At 42.6% G+C, this 23,374-nt stretch overlaps 1 protein-coding gene across 5 annotated transcripts in view; it reads left to right on the top strand.

The window, feature by feature from the left end:
- The window catches only part of RNF38 (ring finger protein 38), a 106,163-nt gene extending 101,650 nt beyond the window's left edge, over positions 1–4,513 (top strand). For all 5 annotated transcript variants that reach the window (XM_064404702.1, XM_064404703.1, XM_064404704.1 and 2 more), the window contains one exon: positions 1,056–4,513. In XM_064404702.1, coding sequence (XP_064260772.1) covers positions 1,056–1,118 — 63 coding nt within the window. In that variant the 3' untranslated portion in view covers positions 1,119–4,513. The remainder of the gene's footprint in view (positions 1–1,055) is intronic.
- Positions 4,514–23,374: the final 18,861 nt, after the last annotated feature.

The following is a 23,374-nucleotide window of genomic DNA, read 5'->3' as shown; positions in this document are numbered from 1 at the left end:
TGGATTTCAAATATTTGACAAAGAATTCTGCATTCTGACCTACAGAGTCACATTTCATGATGCTCTTCACTTGTATTTTCATTGAAAAATTTGGTTGCCTTTTGGAGTACAGTGGTTGGTCCTGCAGTTTTGGTAACAATGAAATAGAGAATTTGTGATAGGGAAGAGCTCTTTTCACTCATCCCTTTGCAAGGGAAGTATTGACTCATAGACTTTATATATTTTTCTGGGGCGTTTTCTCATTATTTGCTAAAATGAAATTAGCCAGTATTTGAAAAGAGGAATGAGAAGGCAGAAATACTTTCCCAGTAGCTTAAGGAATGTTACTTCTTATCTGTCTTATTTTTTAAGAAAGCTAGAAAAGTAAATAGAGCAGTAGAGAAGTAAATGAGTCACAGGATGTATTTTCAGAGTGCTTTACTGAAGAGCTAAATCTAGGCCCACTGCTGTGTGTTACTTGAATACCTGCTTGGTCGGGTCATCTTTTCTTTATTTTTTAAATTCCTCTTCCCCATTACTAAAAGCCCCTCCCTTTTTCCCCAGTTTTCTTTCAGCTTTGACCAAGTCTGTATAATGTTTTTCTGTGATGATAACCAAATAAACAAAGTATGGTGTCATTCCTGATTAGCACAATTTGTAACAATATGACATCCTGGCACAAAATGTTTATTTGAGCCCACGGTGTGTCAGTTTGTTCTGGTGGTTTTCCCTTCGGCATACAGTTCAGGTTGTTAGTTGCATCCATCTGACTGCAATATACTATAATTGTAAATCCACATTAATGAAACCACCATCATTTATCTAGAGCCTTATTTGTTGTCTTGCTTTGGCCTTAAAGATAGAAGGCACATTTATTTTTTGTAAATGTAATTTTGAATTGGCAAACTCACCACACCACTCAAACATAACAAAACAAATTAAGAAAAGGCAAAAGCACATTCTGTCTTCTCTTGAATTGCTCTTCAGCAGTCACAGATGTCAGTGTCGTGTACACATTACTTTAACAACATATTTGTCAGTCTGGTTAACCCTCTTTTGTTTTTGTGGTTTCACAGGCAAATCGTACCTGCCCGATTTGTAGAGCTGATGCTTCAGAAGTGCATCGTGATTCAGAATGACCGATCTAAGAGCACAAATCTGGTTTGGGTGTTTCTGGTCACATGTATATGTGAACTCTCTATTGAACTTACCTACCCATGTGGCTTCCAGCCTACCCCTTACACAAAAGGGTCAATGAACCTTACTTTGCACTGTGTGACTTAATCAATTATAAAGCTTATAACTAGTCTTCACAGTTACGGGATTGTTATACTAACAAGTGTGATTGGAACTCCAAAGATTTTTTTTTTAGCTTAATTTTGTGTGTGCACTAACATTCCCTGGGTTTTGTGTGATCATTCCAAGTATTGCTGCGAGATTACTGTGGATGTGATCTTTTAGCATGTGCTTTTATATAAAAGAAAAAGAAAAAAAAAAAGTGGTAGCTCCAAACAATATAGCAATCTACCTTATATAGAGCCTTCAGATACTGTGAGTGGGGATGAACAGTGTGACTGTGTTTGCCTGAGAGAGGGTGAGTGAAGTGTGCTTGTGACTGGGTGTGCCTGCGTGTTTGAGAACCTATATACCAGCATGTACTGAGAACGTATGTGTGTAGTAATAATTATGCTGCAATGTATAATCTTGTGTGTTATTTAAACAGTACTAGTACTGTACACTGGTTCCTTTCCTTGTGTTTGCAGTTGCACACTGAATGCGATGGGTGCAGCAATTACAGACATTTAGTATTTTGTCCCCAACGTACTTACAGGTGTAAAGACCTTTCTACCTACTACTATTCAAACAGCTGTTCTGCTTCCCCTTCACTGGAGGCTTTAAGTGTGTACCACTAAAGAATGCATTGATTCTTCATACATGAGTAACCTTGGGGGTTTTATCATATGTTACAAAGTCTGGATTTTTTAATGGCTGATTTACAAGTTATTTTATCAATGTAGAGTCACAATATCGCATTTAGCAATATTAATGTTTTCAATTGCTGAAATATATCAATGTTTTTCTGTTTTCCTTTTAAATTTTTCTAGCTGGGTTTACCAGTTATGTGTTTCTTTCATGAAAGGAAGCAGGAAATACACTGGGGGTGTCCTGGTCTTGAGGAACAGCTCTTAGCTTTTGCCCATTGTATTTGCTAAGGACATCGTCTTCTAGCTTATAAACATTGGCTTTAATTACATTCATTCTTTGTCATCTGCAAGGAAGTTGGTATGTAACTAAAATAACTTGTTAAAGGTTACAATTTTATTCCTGTGACTTCATGAATAAAATACATTTTTTAGTGTTTTCTCAGAGAAGTAGAATTTCATATTACTTTCACCCTATCACAAGAGGAGGTAGGTTTTGGTCATAACCTGCAGAATTCAGTTGCCCTGATGCTGCTTCTTTCCCTTCCTTATTTCATGATGAGTGTAATAGGAAGAAGGAACTCCTAGGTTTTTGCAATCAAGTTTCCAGAGTGCTCCACTAGAGGAGAAATTTGGAATACTTTCCAGAACAGTGCTGTGAAAAAAGAGGGGATAATGTCTATTCAAGTGCTCTGAATAATATTTTATTTGGGCCATTGAAAAAAAAATTAGCTTTTTTGTAACATTCACACTAACATCTTTGATGTGTTCTAGCAAAATATTTAGGTCTGCATATACCACAATTGTGGATAGGATGCACTTTTTGCAAAGAAACTCTTCTCATAAATTCAGTGTCATTTCTTTGGTTGCAGCAGCAGCACAAGTGGCACAACTAGCAGTATTGCTACAACTTGCTGCCAGTCTCAGCTTTAAGTTTATTCTTTATAATTTCTGATGCTTTGGTATACTGCTATGCTTTACTATCAGTTAAAATTTCAAACAGTGTTAGATGTTCTCCATGCCTGTTTTCTTCTTTGAAGATTTTACAGACCAGTCACAGCTCTTGGTGCAGCTAAATAAAAGCACAATTTTGCCCCATTTCATATGTTTTTCCCTCTGTTTAGTTATTCACATAGTTCTCAAAAATAGTGATGTTTTCTGTACGTGTCCTTACTTAGGAACACTAAATAAATAAAAATGCTGTTACTTCCACTTCAAAATACTAGAATTTCTTTTTCCTCTCTTCCAGTGGAGTTAAAGAATAGACTTTTCACAATAGCACCTAGCAGGTTAAATAATATGTAATAAAATTTATTTTTTTAACAAATAAAATCATGTTTAAAAAGCATATGCCACGTATGTCTTACAAAACTTAGCCTCTTTTATAAAACTGCAAAAGAAAAAGAATCCATGTACAGATTTAAACATGACTAACATTTCTGTGTTTAGTATTCAGTTCAAAGCATGGAAAGAGGGTACTTTTTCTAAACTTGATACAAGTAGACAAGACACATACTTCTGAAACTGAGGGAAAGTAGTTCTCTTTCTGGAACTGGAGAAATGTCCCTTTTCCCCCACTAAAATCCAGTGAGACAGTGGGAGATCTAGGAGATGGAGGGTCTAAGTTGGTAAAATCCTGCAATTAATTGTTGCACTCTTATGGCTCATCTCTTCTGGAATGATTCTTCGGTTTGCTTGGATGAATGGGGACTTGTTTCCTGTGGTAGTGTGTACAAAGAGCACACGTGCTTATGTTTTGAATCAGCTCAGACAGGCTACAACCACATCTTCTGTGGTGGCTGTCAAGGGCAGGGGATTTACGTTCAGCTCTTAACTGCCATGTATTATGCACAGCTGCCGTGGTGCCTGACAGCACCTGAATTCAGCAACACTTTTTTTATCTTCATTGCCTTTCTGCCATCCAATGACTCTTTTTTTTCTCCAAAAAACACAAGAATATCCAACCTTCAATGTGTTTGCTTTATCATATTGGCACTGCTGTGTTTTTTTGCATAAATGTCAATTTAATTTGACATTTTGATGGATATCAAGGCCTACAGATAATTCCAGTGTCTCATTTTTTGGCTTTCTTTAGAAAAAGAAGTAGGGCCGTGTGTTGTACGTCATTTTGTAGAGGCTCTTGAATGTGACTTCAGAGCTCTTAGTACAATGCATAATACTTGGGATGAGACTTATCAACTGTTTTAATTTTAATTGTAGAAAACAGTTTCAACTGAGTTATCTTTGGGCCTTTGTAAAAGCTGTGTTTTTTTCCTTTGGTACATTGTTACCTCATTTTGCTACTTGTGTTTCAGACTTGCTAATTATTATGAAAGCTTATGGTTTTTGTTGGAATCATATTTTGTTAAGTGTTTTCTTTAAATCATATGCTATTGTATCATTTAACATGTAGTTTTAAATGTATTATAAATATCTGTAACCAAATCATTTGAAGGCTTGATAAATTTTTAACAAAATTTGTACATTTTTTATGAGAGTTACTAGTAATGCTTTACTAGGTAGTGCAATGAATTTTTATTTTTAATCCCTGTGCCCAATTTTGGAGTTGAGAGAGTTGTTCGGTAATAAATGTATGATGTACACTTACACAATTTTGTCCTGTTCTTTCTCTGAGGGATGTATGGTTTTCTTTTATTACTGGCCATATTTCTGTGCATCATCATGCAAATTGAAATACTACTGGCAACAGCCACTTGTGTTGTAGGTGTTTTGCCTCCTTAACTGTAGCACACATCTTTAGAAATTCTTATGTTCAGAGAGCCTCAGAAACCGATCTGAAATGCTGTACCGTATTTCTGAGAATGTGAGAATTCAACATACTCAAAGCCTTGTGTTCTAAAGATCTTATTTACTTAGCCAGAAGAAACTTTGCAGTGATGAACGTGCTTCTTAGACATACTGTTTGCACTGTGAATCAGCTGAAGAGATGTGTTACACTTTTGCAGTGCCCTAACAGTAGTAAGTGATGCATCCTGAATTACAATGGTTTCATTAGCCAGGGTCACACAAGAAACTGGTAGTAAAACAAAACCAAAAAGAAAGAAAATAAAAGGAGTTGTGTGATTTTGGTTTTAAGATACGTAAACTAAGTTGACAGATATAGTTTTTTAAGAGGTTTTCATTTACATAGGACATTTAGTAGCTGCATCTATAGCAGGTGTTCTAGGTACTCAGACATATTTGAAGATTAATTCATGCATTGGACAATCCTTATGCAGGTTCACACACATACCTTTTGGATTTGGGCGATGTTGGAAAAGAGAAAGGTATCAGTCTGTGAGCTCAGATACTTGCAAAGTCACATTTTTTGCACGAGAGTATATTGCAGAGCAGCTTCCAGCATCTTCAGTAGTTTGGCCATGACCAGTCCTAGCCTGAAGAGCAGAATTGCCCTGCTTCTTTCTCCTGATCTGGTCTCTACTCCCCACCTTCATGTCACAGTGTCTCAGTCTCTTCCTCAGCCTGTGCAGTGTCTGTCTTTGCTCACAGTCCTGTGTTACTGCTCCCTGAGAGTCTCCTGGCATTCTCATTAATTAGCTCACAATTTCTGTTGCTAACTGCTAGTAAATCATATCACTGCCACCAGCTACTGCATCCTGTGTACTCTTTTGTGATTCAGTTTTCCTTTCTTGCTGTCAACTACTGCCTACAGCTCTAGTTTCTCTATCTCGTGTGTCTGCTGTAACCCTCCTTCTCCCACAGCTCACACAGTGGTGCACACAACCATCTGACTTTTAGATGTGGTATTTCCTTGCAACTGATTCGCCTTGCAAATCTGTGATTTGCATGCCCACAGTGCTTATCAACTGATTCAGGAATGATAGCATGCTTAAGAAAAGATGGAGTTGTTCATGTCTTATTTAGTCTCACATGTGCAATAGACAGGTTTGGCTTTGCAGGAGCAGTGGCATTGCTGCAGCTTTTGTCCAGTTCTAGCCTTTGCTAACCTTGGTAGGCGTAGATGTAGTTATTTAACAGCATAAGGATCTTCCCTTAGCTATGATTCTTGGAGGAACTAGGGTACACTGCCAAATCAACTGCCCTTGTCCATGTAGGAGACTTCAACTTGCCAGAAATCCACTGCTGGTACAACCCAGGTCGTAACATTCTTAAAAACCTTGGTAATGGCTTTACAGAAGTGAAGGGAGCCAGCTGGGGAAGATTCCCTCCTTGACCTGCTGTTTGTCAACAGAGAGGATCTCGTGAGTGAAGACTGGCTCCACCTTGGCCACAGTGACCACAAAGTGGTTAAAATCTTTGTTGATGTGAGAGAAAATCCCAGCAAAACCTCAGTTCTGGAAATGAGGAGAGCAGTCTGCTCAGGGAATTAGTAAGTAAAATCCTCTGGGAAAATGTGTGGGCAGATGCTGGGGTCCATGCTGCTGGTCACTTTTTAAACATCACCTAGGGGCACAGTAAGAGGCAATTCCCAAATGTTGGAAGTCAGGCAATGAGGCAGGGGGCCATCTTGGCTGAGCAGGCATCTTCTCTTGGAAATAAGGCAAAAAGTAAGGTATATGCTCAATGGAAGTAAGGTCAAGTAACATGGACAAAATGCAGAGATGCTGCTTCCCACTGTAGTGAGAAAATCTGTGCAGTCATAGCTCAGCTGGAGTGGAAGAAATGGGGACAATAAAAACAGTCTTTTCAAATACATTAATTGCAAAAGGCAGTGTTGAAGTAACATCAGCCTGTTACAGGATGACCAAGGTCACCTCAGAAACAGAGAGGTGGAAAGGCAGAGGTGTTAAATGCATTCTTTGCCTCTGCCTTTAACACAGATAATGGGCTGTGTTATGATGGACCCCCAAGGGAGTCTCAGTGCCCTGGGCTGGAGGACCGTGACTGTGAGAAAGATCAATTTCCTTTTGACCCTGAACTTGTGCAGGATCCTCTGCATCTGGATCCCTGCAAATCTATGGGGCCTGATGGGATTCATCCAGGAATCCTCAAAGGATTTTGTCATCACAAAGCCTCTCCCTGTGGTTTTTGAGCAGTCTTGGGAATTTGGAGTGGTTCCAGCTGATTGGAAGCTGGTCAGCATTATCCCAGTTTTCAAGAAGGACAAGAAGGCAGACTCCTAAAACTACAGTGAAGCCTCACTTCACTGCCAGGTAAAATTGTGGAAAAGATTATTCTGGGAGTACAAAAACACTTGGAGGACAACCCTATCATCAGTCACAGCCAGCACGGCTTCATGAGGGGAAAATCCTGCTTGTCCAACCTGATTTCCTTCTACAGCAACATAACCCAAGGGAACCCAAGCTTGCTTCTACAGCAAGCTGACCAAGGGAAGCCAGGTGATGTAATCTTTTTGGATTTCAGAAAAGCTTTCCATACTCTGTCAGTATGAAACATCCAGCACACACCTGGATAATCACACAATGGGATAGGTTCTGGCTCATGGGTCAGGTGCAAAAGGTTACAGTGAGTGGGGACATCAGACTGGTGACTGTCACTGGTGGGGTTCCACAGGGCTCCATCCTTACCCCTGTGCTCTTCAACAGCTTAATAAATTACCTGGACACAAGACTGGAAGTAAGTTTGCCAGCAACACCTGACTCAGCCCACTGGAGCCCAGGCTAGCTCTTAGGACTATGGCACTGCGCCAGGAGCGGGGAACAGCCAGGTTTTGGGTTCTGCCCACAGCTGAACCTGAAAAGCCACTTGCTCTCCAGTGCAGACAAAGACAGTGAAACACACTAAGCTAAGACAGCTCCCAGCACCCATCTGCACGGATTTTTAATGAGCCTTGACTTAGGGGGTGGTTACAAATAATGATCCAATGAGGAATTTTCAGGGGAGGAGTGAGGAGAATACATCACTGGTTTGGGACCAATCAGGACTGATGGGAGGAGCGGGTAGGTCGCATGGGCCAGTGGGGTTTTGAGGTTTAGGTATTCCAAAGGTGTGTCACAATCAGGGATTGGCCCTAAGGGGAGAGTGGCAGGGAAGGTTTAGAAAAAGGGACTGGGTAGCCTTGACAGGCAATGGAAGAAGCTGGAATGAAGGGCGGAGAAGGGCGTGAGGGACAGCTTTGAGGGAGGGTACAAATCAGGGTTGAACCAACTTTGGGGAGAACATAGGGGCACAAAAGAACAAACCATTAAACAATAAAGTAAAACAAACATGAACTGCAACAAACACTAAATTGGGAAAGCTGTCTACTCCCTCAGAGGCCTTGCAGAGAAACCCGGACAAATGAGAGGGCTGGACAGGCATCACATGTATGAAGTTCATTGAGGGAAAGTGCCAGATTTTGCGGCTGGGACATGGCAACCCAACGGGTATTACAGGCTGGAGAGTAGCTCCATGGAAGGGGACCGTGGAAAGGGACCTGGGGGTCCTGGTCAGTGACCAGTTGAGCACGAGTCAGCAGTGCCCTGGCAGCCAGGAGGGTCACCCATGTCCTGGGGTGCATCAGGAACAGCATCACAGCCAGGCAGGGGAGGGGATTGTCCTGCTCTGCTCTGCTCTGCACTGGGGCAGCCTCACCTCCAGTGCTGGGGGCAGTTCTGGGTGGCATAATGGAAAACAGACATTAAGCTTTTGGAGAATGCTCAAAGGGTGACAGTGACACTGGTGAAGGGTCTGGAAGTGAAGCTGTATGAGGAGCAGCTGAGGTCACTTGTTCTGTTCAGCCTGCAGGAGACTGAGGGGAGACCTCATTGTGATTTTCAGCATCCTCTCAAGTGAGGGGCAGGCACTGATCTTTGACTCTCGTGACCAGTGACAGGACATGAGGAAATGGCATGAAGCTGAGTCAGGGGAGATTCAGGTTGCATTATCAGAAAAGGTTCTTCACCCAGAGGGTGTTTGGGCACTAGTACAGGCTCCCCAGGGAAGTGGTCACAGCACGAAGCCTGAAAGAGTTAGAGAAAGGTTTGGACAATACTCCTGGGCACTTGGTGTGGTTCTTGGGGATGGTGCTGTGCAGGGCCGGGAGTTGGACAGAATGATCCTGATAGGTCCCTTTCAACTCAGCGTGTTCTATGAGTTTGTGAATTACTGCATCCACAAAGCTCTGTGCTTTTTCAAACACACAAATATTCTATCTGTGAGCCATCAGTTCTGAAATGCCTATTCTGCCTAACACAGTCTCACATGCTGGCCTTTGCAGTGGATTGCACTGTGCCACTAAACACATCACTGTGTCTCAAAGTGCGATTTCCAGTTGTGAAAGAACTCCAGTACCATCAGACTTCTAGCACTTAGAACAAAATTCAGCAAATCTTCATTTTGATACGGGCATCTTGGAAAGGCTCATCCTGGCACCACCAGAAGAATCTAAAGCTAACAGTTGTGCAGATGCCCAAGCCAGCAGTCCTCCATGATAAATGTCCTGGGAGATACCCCACCAAGTTCCTCTGTCTCACTGTTTCTTCCCATGGATTTGTGTGTGCAGGAGTATAATTTTCACCGCACCATGTTTGCTAGGGTTTGGAGAATGTTGTTTTGGGTTTTTTTTGAGAAGTGATTAAGGGAAGAATGTGGAGGGAGAAGTTAAGAAGTAATTCATAGCTCATTTGAGTACTAGGAGCTTGGGCCATCATATACCCTTATTTGAAAACTGAAGATAAAGTGACTCTGTGAGTTCAACAAGAGAAACGAGATGGAACTGTACTCAAAACGAGGAATGGAAATATTTTTTTCATGTGCAACAGACTAGTAATGAAATTAAATACATAGACTAACCATAATGTTTATATGGTCTACCACCTTCAAAAAAATTCCTCAGTGAGTAGCTGTGATAGTTTTGCATAGTAATTAGGAAGTATTTCTGTAAAAATTCATTAAACAATCATGCTATTTGAAAGAAGTAATTATGCATAGTGGTGCTGCTAAAACACATGTTTTTGCAATATCTGAAGTATTGGTTCTTTCTCTCAGCTTGCTCTTGCTCTGCAGTTTACTGACCTGGTATTGATCATTCTGTGCACAGAGGTTATGTCTACTCTGTTGAAACATACGCTTCCTTTCTGCCCAGATCTAGTCCAACATGCAGGGCCAGGAGCACTTTGGGCCTGTATGATTTCATTTTGCTTGGCCTTATGGCATTTTGCTATGTCTTTTCCGTCTGAGGAGCAAGGCCAAATTAAAAAACTAGTTACTGCAAACTGCTTTTCATCTTCCTCTGTATACCATTGCATCTTGGACCAGCATGAACAGATTTAAGGAAACAAAGCACGGAAAGGAAGTTGCAGAGCATGAAAAGAAGTGATTGCACTTTGTCTTTAAGACTTCTGCATGGAGAATGATCAGTTTGCCATAAAAGGAGTAAATGCAGTTGAATATTACAAATGGCGCAGCATCAAAAAATAAAGATGTCAGTTTTGGTCTTGGATGGTTGCTCACTCACGTGCTAAAATGAATTCTATGACCAGACCATCTCTCTGTTATTAATGGCGTGTCTCATTCAACAAATGAAGGTTTTTCTACAATGCAGCATCATTAAATGTACAAGAAAGGACAGGAAACCATACAACTTCTGTAGGGTTTGACATTTACTGAGAAATATCAATGCTAGATGATGAGGAAGTCACAGGGAACACAGTCCCAGTAATGAATTTGTAAGGTCATATAATTCTGTGTATCCTCATTTTTGTGTAATGTCCTCAACAAGTCAAGTTTCATCAATTTACTAATAGAAGAAGAGTGAAGCAGATAAAGAATTGTTGTGTGACTTCAGTTCACCGCAGTGGGGGGTGGCTAAGGATAAGAGCCAGAAGCAAAAGCCTTCAGGTTAACTAAAGGTCATGTGGAATGATTAGCTGCTAAATTCATCCTGAGGTAGCAGGTAGGAGTGCTTTTTTGACAGAACTCCATACCTGAATTGAAAGGTACAATCTGTCTGAATCCATTAAGAAAAGAAACAATTGTCTGCTTTGGTAAATCTTTCTCAGGGTATGAGAAACTCAGATCACAGACAAGATTTGCTGAATTAAGGATACTATTTGCTGATTAAGGAGACTATTCCTTGGGAATCCACTTTACCAAATACCCTCAGGCTCTGGTCTTCCTGGGGATTGTCTTAGTGAGCCCATAATTTTCCTGATGATGGATTTTGCAAGATCTGATAGCAGGGGGGGAATCTCAGCTTCAAGTGTCACAGATCACAGCATCTCTGAGCTTCAGAAACACTGCTGAGTCTGCTGGCTAGAATTTCTGCCCTCATTTCATGGAATGTTAGGTAGGTAGCTCTGTAGGAGAGTGGAAATGGAAAGATACACTTCCATTTAGTTCTTGTTTTGGGACCTGGAGGAAGAAAAGAGCCCAAGAGAGGTTGAGAAGACTGTACCCAGGCACAAGAAGCCCCTGCTGCTCTGTGCCCGTTGGATGAGGGAAAATGCATTCACCAGCAGAAGGCTTCCAGGCTCCCTAGGAACTGCAGATGGCAGCAGTTGAACAGCTAATTCCTTCTGCAGTGAAAGCACCTGGCTGTGTCTCAGAGCTGCAGTTTCAGAACACAAAACGTGCAAACGCAATGCTAGTTCTACACTCAGTCCTCCTCCTCCCTTTTGTCTTCCCCCACCTCCTCACACGGTGTGTTTCCCCTTCAGTAGTGGGAGGGATCATGGTTTATTGCCAAGCTGAACTAGTTTCCTGCCCGTCCTGACAATGACAGCGCACAACAGACAGAGGACAATGCTGCCAGTGTGACAAACCTTGTGAGCTGTGCAGACAGCTCAGCCCTGCTGCCACATGGTCCTGCTGGGAAAAAACAGTCTCTAAGCTCTTTTGTAGAAGCTGTGGAGGATGCTGTGGATGTTGCAGAGGGTGTTGAATCTTTTACAGTCCTGCTGAAGCTCTGTGGCACAACCATGACATTATTACATAGGTACTACCTCTGCACCTCAGAGATATTGCTGGCATTGCTGTTGGGTGAGTGAGACTGGGAGTGCTTTTCTCCTCAGCGGGCTATGCAGAGGGACAGGGTCACTGTGGGAAAAATGGGCTGCAAATTGACAGCAAGCACACTGGGTAAGGCACAGTCCTCAAACTGGGAGTGTTCTGCTTGGCATCCTTTCTACCCTGTAGGTACCAACATTCTTCGTGAAAGCCAGACTCTGTGAAAAGGAAAGTGGTGTGTAGGAGCATATTTCATTTTGAAAGGGTGGTTTCCATGTGAATTGCTCATAAATGGCACAATTTAATTCATTGACAGGGTATCTAAATTATGGCAGATTGAGGGGTAGATGTATTGGTTTGATTTTTAATATAAGTAAGGCAAGGCTAAGTATGTATATGCAGCTGTGGCTACCATTATTTTACAGTAATAATTACGTTATTATTATTATAGAATAATTCAATTTTTACATAGTAACTCACCTCTTGCACCTCAGATGGTACATAAATGCTGCTGATACATAGCTGCTGATATTCCTGGACTCTTTTTCTAAAAATCTGCAGTTGTTATTTGCCACAGCTTGCTGGGCCAGTTTCTATTTCCCTGGAAATTTTCTGGGGAACTGTGTTACCTGCCTTTTGGGTTGGAACTTCAGCTGCTGTACTTTGGCCCCTGACAGACAACCATCTGTTACTGCTCTGCAATTGGCAGTGTTGAGCAAGTATTACAAACAACTGATCACCAGGATAACATGGGTAGGCAGAGGATAGAGAGAACACCTATTTTAAGAAAATTTCAGTTCCCAATGAATGCAGATGGATTTCAGTGCTACCTACTACCTTTGCTGGGCTGTCCTAGGAGATTGTTTTTGATGCTACTCTTCAATAACCCAGTGAATAAGCAAAATATAAAAAATAGAAAGTGAAATCAGAATGTTGTCATAAATTGAGGTAGATGGGAAAAGATAATACAGGGAAAAAAAGATCTTTGCCTTACTGCCAGTTAGAGCATTCTCTGTAGCAAACAGGATGTCACAGAAAGAATCCATAGCTGAAGCAAGAGAAAAAAAAAAGAGAAAATAAGAAAATAAAATTAAGTCAGTACAAAATAGGGTGAGTGGGCATGTGGGATGCATAGATAAGAATGCCAAGCAGAAATTCTACATTTCCTATCCTTAAGTGGCAGTCCCTTTTCCAGCTGCATATCCAGACTGTGAATTTACATTGAAACTTGCTGTCTCTTCCTAGCTGTTTTCTTCCAAGTAAACCACATGAAACCAGTCTTCCTTGTTCTGAGCATCTCCATGCTGAATATGCAGCCTCAATCCTTCTGGGACTTGGAACACCAGGTGCTAGAGAATCCCTCCTCTGCTGCCTGTGACAGCAGGAGCATCACTAGGGCTCTCCTGCGAGTTGTTTGCCTTGAACCTGGGAGCTGCCCCTGGCAGTGTCATCTTCCCCAGCCCTCAGCTCACACCGGTCAGTGACGATGGTGCAGCTTCCCGGGCTCCAGGCTGTGCCTGCCCACACCAGGCCCTTGGGAGAGGCGGGACTCCTTGCACTGGGCGGGCAGGAGGGGCTGAAACTCCTGCCTGCCATCAAAAGGCAAATAAGCAGGAAGTCTGCGGGGGCACTGGGGGGTGTCGGGGGGAAGCAAGAGCACGTGGCTGAAGAGGAAGGAAAGGAGCCAGTTGCACTTTAATTCTCTCCTGTCAGCTAGTTTTCAGTTGTGGTGTCATGCTTTGGAAGGTGGCTGGGAGACCAGAGAGCCTGTGTAACAAAAGTGTTTTGCTTGCAGCACAAAATCTGAAGTAAAGCAATGAATTAGAATTGGTCTATTTTATGTAAGTATCGAGTGCCTTATTTCACAGGGGGCCTGGGACAGTGCTCCTCCTGCTCTGAAGGCTTTCAGTGCACAAGCCAAGGATAAACTCTGACAGATACTGCTAAGGCCAAATCCATTGCTTGAACTGTGGCCCAGGTGCAAGAGGAGATGTTCACTTGTCCATTGTCAGCACAAAAGTACCTTATTCTGTAGGGAGGTGCAAGAAGAGGCATGAGGAGCATCAGGGATGTTCTTTTGAGAACTGAACACATGGCTGGGGACACTCAGGGATACCCAAAAGCTAACCCAACCCCTGCTGGCACAGGTATCCCAGGATGGAGCAGCATGTCCCTCTTAAGTTTAGCTGAGGAGGGGAGGTTTTTTGTTAATCAGACCCCAAACAGGGAAAGAGAAGGGGGATGCAGCTGAGGCTGCTAATGTGCCCCTATTCCTTGCATGTGTCCTGCCTCCCAAAGGAGATAGGGGCCAATCCCAAGCCCTTGCACTCTTCTTTCTCCTTTTTTTCTGTCTTTAATTTCCTGTTCTCTGTCTGAGGTCACTGTGCTGCCAGCAACAGTTGTCTGGGCTGAGAAAGGCTTGTTGGCTCATATTGTGGATGCCTCTGCCCTTACTGGTTTCAGGGAAAGCTGGTAAGGAGCACCTAGGAATGCATTCCCAGGTGCCAGCCTGCTGCCAGAGAGCTGCTCTCAGCCCTCACCCACCCAGAATGGGCATGAAGTGCTGATCAAAGTGCCTTTGGGGAACCCTTGCTCAGACAGGATGGCTGGCTGCAGTTGCAGGCAGGGCTACCGCCTCTCCAGAAGTTATTCTGGAGAAATACCATCCTTGAAGGAAGACCCATGTCTCTTCTGCCCTTCCTCCCTCACCAGCTGATGGACTAGGGCTTGGGGGTTCAAAGGAAATGTTTTCAAGGCTCCATCAATATTTCCAATCTCATGGTATTTGAGATTGGAAATATTGATGGAGAGACTTTGGTGTTTGGTACCTGTTTCTGTACAAGCAGCCAGAGAAGCAGCTCAGTGAGGCCGGTGGAAATGGCACACACTGAGGTGCCAGCATCTGGAAGGGTCTGAAAGGGTCTGAAAGGGTCATACACTGGGGTGAAAAGGCTCAAGGAGCTGTTAATGAGCCCAGCTGTGGGCTTCCCAGGACAAAGGAGTATGGACATACTGGAGAGAGCCCAGCGAAGGGCCGCTGAAAGGATGAAGGATGGTTGCTGCCGTGCCACAGTGTAGCGAACACCTGCCTATTTGGAGGCAGCAAACCGGAGGGGAAGGAGTTTTCATTTCAAAAAACCACTTGTGCTTGCAAACACCAAATGCGTGGCTGTGGTCCACAATGAATCTGTTCTGCTGCCAGGCATGCATCAGGGCTCTGGCTCCAGACACAAAAGCCCCCTGTGCCCCAGCCAGGCTCAGCTGCAGGCTCCCGGAACCAGGGCCAGCCAGGGCACTCAGGGCTGCTGCAAGGAGCCCTCCCTGCAGTCTAAAAATGGCACATCCTGCACACCCCTATGCTCTCAGGTCCCTGTGTGTCTCTCCAAAGCCAGAGGAGCCCTGGCCCAAAAGAGCCAAAGGCAAGGCATAGAAGGATAGTGTTGACACTCAAGAAGAACCAAAAAGACTGATGAACTGCATAAAAAAAAGTTTAGAATCATAACATGTCTTGAAGTGTTTAAAGAAATTTGTAAAAGTTAAAAATTGTTAATAAGTGATTCTAGTTAAGTCATCCCAACTTAGTACCAAAGACCCCAGGTTAATCTTCTGCAGAGTGCTCCCCTAGGAGAGACCAAATTTGCAGGGACAGATCAAGAGAGGTCTAACCAGAGGAGCAAGAGACTCTGAAGAGCTTGGAGACTTCTTCTCAGCAAAATCCTCAAGAGGCAAGGCCGGGTGGGCAGGCTGTGCAAGATGATCCATCCCGGACTCTTGGGAAGGTGCTGGCTCTGATTGCTGGTGGTGCTCTGGGGAGCCCAGGAGAGCTGTGCAATGAGTGCTACCAACCTCTCTATGAGAAAGAAGTAAGTTCCTTGCTGAGAGTCCACACCAATTTACACTACAACTGAAATAAATGGGCAGGAGACCTTTCTCCTTTTTAATGCCTTTATTAAGAAGAATCAGCTCAGGTGGGGAGAAGTCGATGGGTCGCGCCCACACAGCCGTTGCTCCCAGGCGTGGCACGGAGAAGGAGGGTGATGCAGCTTTGTCCGCTGGTCTGCAGGCAGAGCTGGGGATTCCGTCCTCACGGGAGAGTCGCAGATTCCTGGCTTTTTTGTCTAACACCCCGGGGCGTCTCTTTAATCAGTATCTTTTCAGGTTAGGGTGAGAAACAAAAAGGGTCTAAGCAGGTATGGGACTACGCTCCCATCCTTAGACGTCACTTAGGTCACTTGTTGGCTCGTGATTTTAGGGGTTTTTCTTGTAAAAACTGTAAAAATTCGGGGCGCAGTGCATTTCTCATCTGCATACTGGCTCTGACGTCATTGCTATTTTCTTTACCTGGAGGGTCTGTCCTGGTGTCTTCTTGGCAAGCGGCCAGCATCAGGGAAACAATAGTTAATCACTGGCCATTAACAGGTAATTGAGTAGCTTTTCTTTGGCAGCAAAACCAAAGAGGTCTGACTGGTCTGACTTGTTTTTTAACTCTGAAACTCAAAAAAAATTACAACTTTCTATTCATAACATTAAACAAAATTTTGAAATTACAATCAGAATTAGAGGTAACATCTAATCAGACCACATTAGCTCTTGATCATATTAATGACCAACTCAACCAAACCAAAACAGTAATTTATCAAATCAAATTAATTGTAGCAGTCATTAGAAACACCTTAAATGAAATAAGAAAACTAGCATATGTAAGAAATCAAAGGACTCCTAGACTTGATTCCAGTTGCTGGGATAACCTATGGACTTTCAAAAAAAGTTGGAAAACTATAACCTTCACTGTGTGTATACTTGTTAGTTTGTTCTTATTTCCCTGTTTAATTAAAATAGTGACATCTGCTGTACAGAATAACCTAAGGATCTCTAAAGAGATTAACCTGAAAAAAAACAAAAAAAGTAATGAAGTTTGGTAAATATGATCACCAGAGTGCTCAAGAAATTTAGGATCAGTACAAAAAATATAGGAAATGCTATGTTAATGAGAAAAAAAATTGTAAGTTGATGCAAGCTTAAGCTTAAGCCTGATCAAAGAAAAAGAGGGGGGACTGTTATGAATAAAGAGTTATCTATTTTTTTTAAGGTTGCAGAGTTAAAACAAATTGGACCAGTGCTGTTAAGTTAGCTTCATTGTTAAGAGTTCTTCTTCCATTACCTGTTAATGGTTGGTGATTAACCATTGTCCCCCTGATGCTTGCCTGAGATCCTGCAGGTACCAGGAGAATGGGAGTGGCATCGGAGCTAGTATGCAGATGAGAAATGCATTGCAACCAAATTTTGCAGTTTTCCAGGAAAACCCCTAAAAATTACGAGCCAACATAGAACTGAGTGACCTAAGTGATGTCTAAGGATGGGAGCGTAGTCCAGTGCCTGCTTGGATCCTTTTTGATTCTCACCCTAACCTGAAAAGATGTTAACTAGAGAGATGACCCGGGGTGTTGGACCGAAAAAGTGGAATCTCCTAATCTCTCGTGAGGGCGGAATCCCCAGCTCTGTCTGCAGACCAGCGGACAAAGCTGCATCATCCTCCTTCTCCATGCCACTCCTGGGAGCAGCAGCAGCGTGGGCGCGACCCGTCAATTTCTCCCCACCTGAGCTGATTCTTTTTAATAAAGGCATTAAAAAGGAGAAAGGTCTCCTGCCCATTTATTTCAGATAGCACATTAATTAAACGGGACTGTCCCTTTGTGAATCTGCACTGGCTGTGCCTGATGATTGCATTATCCTTTAAATGCCTTTCAACAGCACCCAGCAGGATATTCCCAACATTTTTTTCAGGTAGACTAAGAGGTCTGCAGTTAGACTAAGAGGTCTGTAGTTCCCTGGGTTGTCCTTCATGGCCTTGTAAACTGTGATAACACTGACTAGTGCCACTCAGCATGCACCTCTCCAGACTCCCAAGAACTCAGTAGGTGATGAGAGGAGTCCTGCTGGAACACCCGCCACCTCCTTCATCCTTCTGGGATGAAACCAGTCTGGGCACACCAAGGCTGCAAATCGTCAACTGGTGCAACTGGTCCCTGACAATTTCAGTGTCTACAAATGGAATGTCTACACTTCCCACTGTCACAGTCCTCCCAACTCTGAGGACCAGGCAACACAATGTTTATTGTCACTATTAAAAACTGAGGCATAAAAAATGCACTTACTTTTTCTTTACTTCTATTTACCTGGGATACTTTTCAGTGCTTTAAAATGTGTGTGTTGAAAGGGTTTGCCAATACACAGCCAACTCAGTGATACTACAAAGAAAGACAAAACTTTCATATCAGTTTGAAGTAATTATGACACTTCTTTAATGCATACTATCTTTGCAAAATACTGCAGAAAGTGTATTTTGAAACCTATGAGTTTGAAAATATATTCTGCCAAAAATTGGAAATAAAGATATACATTGATTTTTTTTTTTTTGATAGCCTAAAATGACCTTCTGTTTTTTTTTTTTAAATGAAATAGTGGGTAACTAAGCCACAGAAGAATTCCAACTTTCATTTAGTTTCTTAATGAAAATGTCAAAGGAGAGAGCATCCAGTACCAGTAAAATTAGGAGTTTCATATTTTTATTTGTTTTTCAGGAAAAAAACCAACTTGAACATGAAAACTGAACTCACACAGCACTGCTAAAACATTTTTCTAACTGTGCAATTAAAATACTTAAAATACACACATGTATGCATATGTTTCCAGAAGGTTCCCTTGACTCAGAATAAAATAGATCTTCCCTGTGTGGTCCCTCTGGAAATGGGTAGTCCTGGGGCAAACAAAACCAAGATAAACTCTGATTTCTGCAGTAAAAATTATTTCTCTTCTTAACCAGTGGGAAGGGTGACTTCTATTGAAAACAGACCACTTTAATACAGGATTCTTCAGTTCAGCCTTATTTAACACTCAGCCCCTGTGTGGCAGTGACTGAAGGCTGTTCAGTGCGTTCAGTGGTGTATTACTGCCATGCAAGTTACAGTCCTCAATGTCTTTGCTGAAGTGGTGATTCCACTTGGTTTTGAGTTGGTTGGTTGTTTTCTTGTAGATGGCTGCCAAGATGCCCAGATCTGCACCAAGAACTGTAAATTGTACATTAAAACAGATGTTCCTCCTTTACCCCTTTACCCCCCTTTTCCCTCCTTTACCCCCCATACTTCACACAAAAGTATGAAGATGAAATCAGAGCCTGTATTAGAAATTTTCTGTACAAAGAAGTAGAGGATGCTACACCTAAACAAAAGCCTGGTCTCTGTGTATTGTATATGCTGCCAGCTTGCAGAAACATCAAAATTTTGCAGAAATGCACCCCTATTTTGCAGAAGACAGATCCAAGTCAGCAGAAGGAAAGTATCATTTCACCTCAAAACTAACAGTTGAAGACTTGGACCCATTCTGACCCTACCAACACACTCCACCCACTCTTCCTCAGCTGGCTTTCACACTGAGACTGTGCTGAATGAGGAAAACATTATTACTTCCTGTTTTCTTATGATTTAACTTTTCTCTCCACTGCCAGTACTGGAGGATGATTCTTCTTGGCAAAAACAGCATGAGCCACATTCTGAGACTTTTAAAACCTGTTTTGAAAGACTAAAGGTATTCCCTTCAGAGAGATGAATGTGGGAGTTGGATGAAAAGAGAATCTTCAGACCTCTCACAACCACAGTGCAGGAGCACTTTCCCCCAGTGTTAATAAAGTACTGGGGAGAAATTACATCTTATTTTAGTGCATTACAGCAGCACCTGTTTATCCAGTGGTGTTTACACAAGCATTATTTAGTTTTATCACAAATCTCTTCTCCACCATAAACAATTTAAAACACTAGAAAGCACAGAGACTCTAGCTCAATGAGTTCATTTGTAATGGGAAGTGCCTTAGGTACTAATAACTTGCAAATTCCAATGCTGCAAGTAATAGGTCTTGTCCTTACAAGACCTATTACTTTGTGCACTCTCCAAAGATATGTTTTGTCTGTACAGGAATTGCCTCAAAAAAGAACTGTCAGGAGATGGGTGCATCACCTTGGAGAACTGCTGTGGATATGGATACAGCCCAGCACAGACTGACAAAGACAAACATAATGTTTGAGTTTGGATAGATAGACTAGAACACCAGAACTGGCAGCTGGGTACTAGTGCCATTCCTCTGGGATAGAAGATGAGCCCAATGTGCCTTGCTGTTCTTCTCAGCAACTAGGGCAAGAGGATGGAATATGCCCTCAGAGTTTGTTGTTATTACAAACCAGGAGGGTATGAAGCAGAGGATGAGGAAAGATTAAGTGGCAGGCAGTCTTCTGAGGGACTGTGAGGTGCTGCAGAAAGCACCAGTATGAACTTCACAAAAATCAAGGCATGTCTGGGCTTATCCAACCCAGGGAGTGACTCTGCAACAATTAAGACTGGGGATTAACTTTGCCAGAAGAAGAACCAGAGTCCTGAGCTGAGTATCTTCCATCAGCATTGTGTGGTTTTGTGGTGATGAAGACCAGCCATGTGTTGAGGAACACATTCAGTGCAGGGTGCAGTTGAATGAGAGCTGCAGGCTGAGCTCTGGATGGGAGCCTGAGACAGAACACCGGGAACTGCCAACCCTTGGCACAGGAAGGGGCACAGGGACCTGTGGCATCCGCCTGGGGACTGGACACTGAGACACAGCAGGAGCTGAAGACTCAGTTGGAAGACCCCAGACTTTCTGGCATACACAACGTCAGGGTATAAAAGCCCAGGTAATCCTTTGGTTAGGGTTTCTCCTTGAGGCACCAGCTCGAACTCTTACTCTCTTGCTACACCAGGATTAAATTACTTGTAACCAGAGACCTGGCTGAAACCCTCATGAGCGCAGGCAAGCGCCATTCCGAATGAATGAGCAATGACTGCCCTGCCCTCCACCAATCAGTCAGGTGTTGGGCTCAGATCCCTGCACCCAGACTGGCAGAGATGGGTGTCATGGGGCACCCAGTGCAGTGGCACAACTGCTCAGGGGCTCTGAGGAGAGCTCTGACAGCACTCGGTGAGCTCTCACTGCCTGTGGCCATTTTGGGGAGGGAGCGTCAGTCTGTGGTGGGCTGTATCCATATCCACAGCAGTTCTCCAAGGTGATGCACCCATCTCCTGACAGTTCTTTTTTGAGGCAATTAACATATCTTTGGAGAGTGCACAAAACACTCTCCAAACACATATAATAATAGTTTACCCTCTGTGCTATTATGTGCACATGGTGTCTCTTCAAAATGGGGGATTCAGGGAGATCTGCATATAGAGGAGTGTTCACCTTCAAACTGTGTGTTGCTGTAACTGTTTGAATTGATTGTTGTGGTGTAAACTTGAAATACCAAGAGCAGGTTCTCCAGAAAGGTCAGCTGGAAACAGTGCTGTATTTTTTGTACATATATGAGATTTCCTCTGGACTAGTACTTGCTTGTAATGGTGATAATTCTGTGTACATTTTTAAAAAACCAACCTTGTAAACATGAAAATGCTTGAAAGTTCTGTTATGGTCTTCAGGATATAGAAGGTTAGACCCATTGAATCTGCAGAGAATTTTGGCACTTAATGCACTGCGAAGAAGGTATAAAATTACTGGGCATATTTGTTCTTGTACAATATGTAGATGATCTGTCACTGGCTAATTGTGACAAGAGTGTTTATATATTAGACAGTATGCATTTATGTATTGCCAAAAGAGGGAACAGCTTGCATCTCCATCCAAACTTCAGCTATGCCAGAGAAGAAGTTAAATATTTACACTTTACATTGTAAAGGGATGATGAACAACAGGTCCAAAAAGAATAGAGACCATAATTAGGCTCCCACATCCAGTCACAAAAATCATGTACCAGGTTTGCTCAGAGCTGTGGGATATTGTTGGCCATAGATTCCTGCAGTAGAGGAATTGACTAAGCCTCTGACTGAGGAAACCAAGAACAAAGACACAGAGTCTATTGCATAGGACCTGTAGAAAGAATAAGCTTACACAGCAATGAAAGGAGCTCTAGTGTCTGCTCCTGGTCTTGGTCTCCTAGGTTATACAAAACACTTCAATCTGTATGCACATGAATGTAAAGGAATAACCAGTGGAGTGGTAAAGCATAATTTAGGACCCTGTCAGAGACCATTTGCACATTACTCATTAAATTAGCTTCACTTGCAGCAGGAGCACCAATGTAAGTCAGTGGCAACAACAGCAAAAAAACCTAGAAATTAGTTGTTCCCCTTATCCTGAAACAGTTCATATCCCACGTGATGTGGAAATACTGTTGACAGTCTGCAGCCCAAGCACTAACACTGCCATGGGCACATAGATATGAGCTGATCTTCACAATGGCAGGTAATATTAAAAAGAGCCTAATGCTTCTACCTGATGAGAGAACATGCTGGTGTGGCTCTGGTTGGCCAGAGTGAATGGCCAAATTTGAGACACCCTAAGACCATGTATGAGAAGGACTGCTCAAGAGAAGAAAATAAATGTGGGAAAAGTGGGAGGTGACACAAGATTATGATGGAATGTGGTCCACAGACGGGAAGCCAACTCTTCCAAAGAGATATTATTTAATATTGTGGTTAGAAGGTTTCTCAATGAAGTAGGTGGAGAGGCAGAGGCAACAGCTAGCCAAATAAAAAAAGAAAAAAAAACCAACCCAGCAGCTCCAGGAATTTATGCCACTGGAAGAAGGATCACAAACAGCTTCCCAGCCTACTAGAAGTTCTCAAGTATCAGACCAAGCTCAGAGACAGGATGACTAACTATGAGCCTACTCCCCTTTCCAGCAACTACAAATAGCTCTGTGGACACCTACGGTGGCGTGTCAGCATTTGCCAGTGATGGCAGGTCAGCTAACAGGCTGGGCAGAAGCCTTTTCAACAAAAGGGGCTGGCACAAGAGAAGAACAAAAGGCCTTGGCTTAAAAAAGTTAAACCTAGATACAGGGTTCTATAGAGTCTATTGAATCAGACAGGGGTGCTCATTTTACAGCTAATATAAACAATCAGTTGTGTAAGTCCTTGAGAATACAGAGAAAATTACATCTAACTGTATCACCCACGATCTTCAGGACAAGTAGAGGGAATGAACAGGACACAAAAATATGCACATGAACTTATCTAAAATGGCCACAAACCTTAAATTTGGTGCTGTAGAATGTTTGGAATGTTCCGTCACAATCTGTAGCACTGGCAGAAAGTTTCTTTGGAAGCCACTCAGCTACGTCAGGAAGTTATATTCCAGCTGAGACCAACCTTCTGGAAGGAAAAGAATGCCTGACCCAGTATTTTATATATAAAATACAGAAAGGGTTTGAGGAATGGAGAAAGTATGCACAATAGTATCAACCCAGCACACTTGAAATAGAAGTAAATTATACACAACCTGCAGATGTAGTGCTAAGCAAGATATTCTCACCAAAAAGTCAAATTAGAATCTAAATGGGAGGGACCATATGCTGCCTTTCTGTGTTCTTATTTTGCTGTTAAAAATTTGTGTTAGGAAAACTGGATACACTCATATCCAGCAAGTAGTGAATCATTAACAAGTTGGACAATAAATGAGTTTGAAGAATCTTTCATGATCTTTCTTGATAATAATTTATACCCTAGGACAATGTTAGCCTTAATTCTGT

Source organism: Passer domesticus, chromosome Z (assembly GCF_036417665.1).
Source record: "Passer domesticus isolate bPasDom1 chromosome Z, bPasDom1.hap1, whole genome shotgun sequence".
Classification (NCBI taxonomy): domain Eukaryota; kingdom Metazoa; phylum Chordata; class Aves; order Passeriformes; family Passeridae; genus Passer; species Passer domesticus.
This window is presented reverse-complemented; position numbering and strand designations above follow the sequence as displayed.